Source organism: Marmota marmota, unplaced genomic scaffold (genome assembly GCF_001458135.2).
Source record: "Marmota marmota marmota unplaced genomic scaffold, marMar, whole genome shotgun sequence".
Taxonomy (NCBI): domain Eukaryota; kingdom Metazoa; phylum Chordata; class Mammalia; order Rodentia; family Sciuridae; genus Marmota; species Marmota marmota.
Window position 1 is genome coordinate 1192849 of NW_026000169.1, and position 5911 is coordinate 1198759.

The window sequence follows — 5911 nt, forward strand, 5'->3', positions numbered from 1 at the left end:
GGGGGGGGGGGGGAGATGGGGATTATAATGCCTCATTACTACCCAAAGACAGTCATTTTTTCCTCATGGGAAAGTTTGCTTTGCATGTGCTAAAGAAAGCCAATCTGGAAGCTTACTTTACAGTTAGCCCAATTGTTCTAGTCATTCAAGGAGAAAATGTTAAGGGGTACTACTGCCCTTCACAGAGGAAGTAGCATCTGTAAATCATTAATAGTTGAATTAAGATCTCTTCAATTGCTTTTTCAATTAGGGACATAAATTAAGAAGTTTTAGAGAAAAATCACTTTTGCAGACAGTAAATCCACTGTTTCCTCCTAGCACATGTAAGAGCACATAAGCTGCTGAGTCAGATTTTAATTCTATTTTATATTTGTACCATTATATGCACAGGCATCAATTCTCTCTTAGGGCATGCTTGTTCAGTAATACCAACACCCTTTCCAAACCCTTGCTCCTACAAGCCTCTTTTTTCTCAACCAAACTGCTCCAACAAGCTTTAGACACAGTGGGCAGGCAATGCATACTTTTTTAACCTTCCTTTTCAAAGGAGAATGCCTCCTTTGGGGGGGGGGGGAATTAAGGTCTTCACTGGGGTTTCCTCTCTAAAGGTTTGCCACCTTTCCCAACAGCGGTCATCATGAGGACATTCCTCAATCCAAGCCCAACCCGAGTTCCTTTCTAGTAAGTAAACACATTTCTAAATGTAAAAGTACTAGCCTTCCTGAGTGCATCCAATTACTACAATAGCCTAAGAAAATGAGGCTAAACTTCTAAAAATTCTCCTATTTCAGGTCTCATGGACCTACGAGGAAAGCAAGTAAATATGACCACATCAAACAAAATACCACCCTAATGATGCAAGTGTTAGCTGGGGATTCATACTAAGAATGGTATACTTCCTTTCCGGGATCATGGTGTGTTCAAATGACACATAATGGGCAATTGCTGTTTTTCTAGCTGTACCAATAAACTGAGTTTTCAAGGATATTTTCCAAGCACCCACCTTGTTGAGGACATCTCGCTGGCAGCCAAGATAAAGATTGGGAAGAATTCGTGTTGGCCCAATGTTGGCAACAGGCAAGCAAGGCTGAGAAATGCAGGTAGGGACAAGAGTGGATTTTCCTTCACAGAGGCCAGGGAAACAACGAGAGAACTCAGCAAACCCACCTAAGAATAAACATTATAAGATTATGTCATGCACAAAGTAAAAATCAGCCATTTGTGAACTACTCAACTAAAATTACTTAGAATAGAAAAATCAAATCCCACAGATCCAAGTGGATACCACTCCCTATGAGTTCCTTTCTTTAGCTGCTGATGCTAAATTTGATCATAGGATCCAGTAACAGGTCTTGGTTTATAAGGCTATAATATGGAATATGCAAGTCCTAAAGGCATTTTACATGACTCTTCTTTCTCAAACATGCTCTTCATCTTCACAAATCCTGATATCTGCTCCCCACTTCTCAGCCTCAAACAAATGATCTTTGTGGATAATAAAGAGAATTTAAAGTCAGTAACAAATAACCACTTAAGACAATTTTGCACAGAAGCAAAATAGGGATATAAAAACTGTGAACCAACGCCAAATGTTACTTCTTCTACGTAAAATTTATCACATAATTCTTTCTAGAACTTTACATCTTCCTATTATACATATTTTTAAAAATTTCAGACATATCAAAAATATGCCCCTACTCTTAGAAATATTATCTATATCAAGTTCTTAGGATTCTGTAGGCAGTTAGTCAAGGTTCCTACTGATTACCACTGATTTCTGAAGATCTGTTCATTTACTAAACACTAGAAAGAAGTGTTGACAGACCCTAAATTCATGAGACAAGATTCCTGGATTCTGAAAAGTTCAGTATTTTTCTAGTCCTGTTAATGATTGGCTCTATGACTTAATGAAGATACAATCTTGCCACCACTCAATGGGAAAAAAAAAAAAAAGAGAGAGATCTGTGTAGCCAAAGGAGGCATTCTTGCCTTCTCTGGGAAAAGAAAAAATTAAGGTATTCACTGGGGTTTCCAATCTAAATAATCCTATCCAAATTCAAACCTAGGAACCAAAATGATTGGTAAATTTTCATAAAATCCCTTGCTGTCCAAATGCTCATTACTTCATAAGTCCAAACTCATAAACTGAGATTTGAATTATAATACTTATATATTTATAATACTATTAAATTAAAAATTAACATATTAAGTTTTATTAGAAGGTAGTACCATGTCTTCCAAAATTATCTCCAAAGAAACTGGTTAAATTTATTTAAGCCAAATGAGCTTTGCAAATTCATTTGACTACAGAATTGTCTCTAAAAATCTATTAACTTGCTAATGTAATGCACATTTACAGAAATGCTAGACTAGGATTATTGCAACTACTGAAAAGTAGCCAATTAGAATTCTATACCTACAAGCATAACCCACAGATAGATTCAAAGACAGGGATCAGCCAATACTGGTATGTGAGTGCCTACTGTTTAAAATTTATAATCTTACTTACGTTACTGTTCCTTTTCAGTGTCTCTAACTGTACAACACAGTTGTTATTTAAAGTGTGGTTTCTTTCCCCCAGGTAGTTCTCATAACATGATAAAAGATTCTCATCATTCTTTGCTTACCTTATTATACCACCCAACATAACAATAGGCACTATTTTGATTGTATGATTTTAAATTGTTCTACAGCATTAGATGATTCTAGTGTTTTGCTAAAAAACAACAACAAAAAAAACCTGTTTTCATATATGTATTTTTTATTTTCTGGATCCAGTACAGTTCATGGGATGACCTATCATTTAATTCTAATAAAACAATGTTCTAGTAAATGTTTTCAGAGAAATAAAAAGAAACTCCATTTGAATTTCATTTTAAACTTATGAGTAATCATACTTACAAATAATATGAAGTAATCATAGGATGTACTAAACATTTGCCATGTGGCAAGCGGTACTCTAAGCCCTTTACAAGTATAATTTCTCAATATTCATAATAACCCTATGAGGTAGGTACCATTACTGTTCCCATTTACAGATAAGAAAACAGAGTTTTAGAATGACATTGCATAATAACTAGCAGAGCTAGGATATGAGTCTGCTTCTCTGAGTCCTGTGGGTTTAATTTCAACTCTTCCCTTGCACGCAGAGCCCAGTCTTGCTGATGGCTGTGGGGTCCAGCTTCACCACCTGTGATCTGCCAGTTCTTAGTACCAGGTTAATGATAGCCAACTGCCCTCTCCTAAACTGATGGAAGAGCCTTGCTTCCCTAAAGCTATATGGCTCGAAAGTTTTGATTCGGGGGAAAAATAAGAGAAGGAAACCTGACATGACCAGAGATAAGAGACTTGAAATATACTTTGTATGAAAGTCATAACAAAGTTTACAAATGAACTAGTTGAAATGTAAATATGGTCACTGGTTTGTTCATGATCACAGTGTGCAAGCTGGCAGTGAAGCTGAAGATGTCTTGGCTTTCAAGCTTCTCCACAAAACAGTTTTCAGAGGGATACTATTTCACAGCAATCATAAACTGATTATCCCAGGCTCAACTCTATCACTAATTAGCACAGGGATCCTAGATTACTTTAACTTCAACTTATCTCAAAAGCCAGTGTGATGCTAAAAAATTCCATGCAGAGAATAGAAATTAATAAAAGAAAGAAACAATTGTTTGGCCTCAAAACAAAAAGCCAACCAACACTACATTGTAAAATGCATCATAAAACAAAAAGAAACCTCTTGTTTACAAATATTTTTCAACTAATATCTAGCACAAACACAAATAGCCAAATAATTTTTTAAATATTTAATAGATTTCAATGAAATCACATCATACATTTAGTGCCCAGTCTGGCTTGAAATGTACCAAACTGGGGCTCTCAGTCACTTCTAGAAAACACTACCTCAGCCAAAGAGTACATTTCCCCTGATCTTTATCTATGACAATATTCCACTCTGCTGACATCCTCCTTCATTGACAGTTTTTTCCATTCACTGACCTTTCATTCACTGTTGTACTCTAGTGACTCCAGTTTCATTCCATTAATTAACAACAGATGAGACACTGCCTGATTTCTCCAGAACCTTTAAAAACTATCCATGTCCTTGCCAGCAACTCAATTTTGAAATATATCTAAAATGTCCCTTTTCCTCTCAAAGGTTCTTTTATAAACAAGATCTATACCACAAGAAAAGTACAATTCATGTATGCTTTGTTACCAAACGGCTGACACAGACACAGAATAAAGCATCATCTTTGTCTGCTCCTGTCATAACTCTCTACTGCCCCAAGGACTCTGTGTTAAAGAGTCCATTACAAAAAGACAGCACCAGTTCATTACCCTCCTATTTGAAAAGCAGTACTAAAAAACTGACAAGCTTCCTAAAAAGTTTTCAAGTATTTTAAAAAGTTACTCAAGGATTTTTTTCCCTGTCCAGTCGGTAATTACCAAGTTTCTCTGATCCCTAAATTCTGCTGTTTTCATCTGAGAATACAGAAAATAGGAAGTGGTATTAACCCACATGTGCTTCCCTAACACAGGCCTGAATTTAAGAATGGCTGTGTCTGCTACTGCCCTTGCCTGAGCATGTCTGTGTTCAAGAAGAGGAGGGGCTGAGGTTGTGGCTCAGTGGTAGAGCGCTCGCCTTGAGCAAGGCCCAGGATTTGATCCTCAGCACCACATAAAAACAAATAAATAAATAAATAAAGTTATTTAAAAAAAAAAAAAAGGAGGAGGAGGAAAACACAGGTTCAGACACTTCCAGCCTCTACAGATTTGGATGGACAAGGCAGATAGACTGAAGTGCTAATGCCTATATTTCTCTTGTCTTCACAAATTCAACCAAAAGGACACATATTTAGAAATAAGAATATATTACTTTGGACAGTCAAAATACTTAGTATAGCTTCAAAGGCATATATATTTTACATATTACTTTATCCTATTCGTCCAAGAAAAATTTCTTTCCTCAAGGGCACTTCTTTCACAATTCCAAACCTAAGTACTATTTTCTGTCAACAACCACAAAAAAGGAAACAAACAAATAAAAACCCCCACTGTGAACCACCATTCCGTTTTGATGGGAAGAAATATGCCAAGTACAATAAAATACATATAACAACTCCACTAAACAATTCCAATAAATCCCTTTTTTCTCTTCCCTTTGACTCAGGTAATCAGTTATAGATCACTATGCATTTTTTTAAAATGAAAGAATTATTTACTAATTAACAAAAGTAGCCTTTACTATAGCTTAGTGATTCTCTTAATTTACTTAAGTCCAAATTTTAAAAACAGAACCCTATCCTTGTAGTCAAACTAATGGTAAATGTTAATTTCATTATTTTAAAGACAGTTCCCTATCGGGAGAGACACAGGACTTTTCCCTTATGCTTTCATTCCAATAGGTAACAAGTCATCAGAGCTTTGTCAATTGACTGAGTTGTCTAAAGCTGGAAGGCAGAATTAAAGAGAACCACCATAATGTGAATGGATTCCATGGCCATATACAGAAATAGTATTTAAACAAAACTCTATTTTGTGGGAGACCATTTTCTAAAAATTCATATGCAATTTTTGTATTTTAAATCACATATGTCCTATGATTTCACAGTATAGAACAGTTTTCTTCATACTGAAAATTAAATCTGTTTCTTTACAATCACATATAATATTAAAAAGTGAAAACATGTTTCACAATAAAATATTTTTATTGCTCTTAAGGGTTTTTTGAGACATGGTGGTACATGCCTATAATCCCAGGGACTCAGGAAGCCGAGGCAGGAAGTTCAAAGCCAGATTAAGCAACTTAGAGAAGCTCTGAGCAACTTAATGAGATCCTATCTCAAAATTTAATAAAGGGTCCCTGGGTTCAATCCCTGGTACAAAAAAAAAAAAAAAAAAAAAA

The 5911-nt window shown here is 35.6% G+C and overlaps 1 protein-coding gene across 4 annotated transcripts in view; it reads right to left on the bottom strand.

Annotated features, from left to right (window-relative positions):
* The window catches only part of Dusp16 (dual specificity phosphatase 16), a 97154-nt gene that overhangs the window by 30374 nt on the left and 60869 nt on the right, over positions 1–5911 (bottom strand). For all 4 annotated transcript variants that reach the window (XM_048787201.1, XM_015498174.2, XM_048787200.1 and 1 more), the window contains one exon: positions 1004–1167. In XM_048787201.1, coding sequence (XP_048643158.1) covers positions 1004–1167 — 164 coding nt within the window. The remainder of the gene's footprint in view (positions 1–1003; positions 1168–5911) is intronic.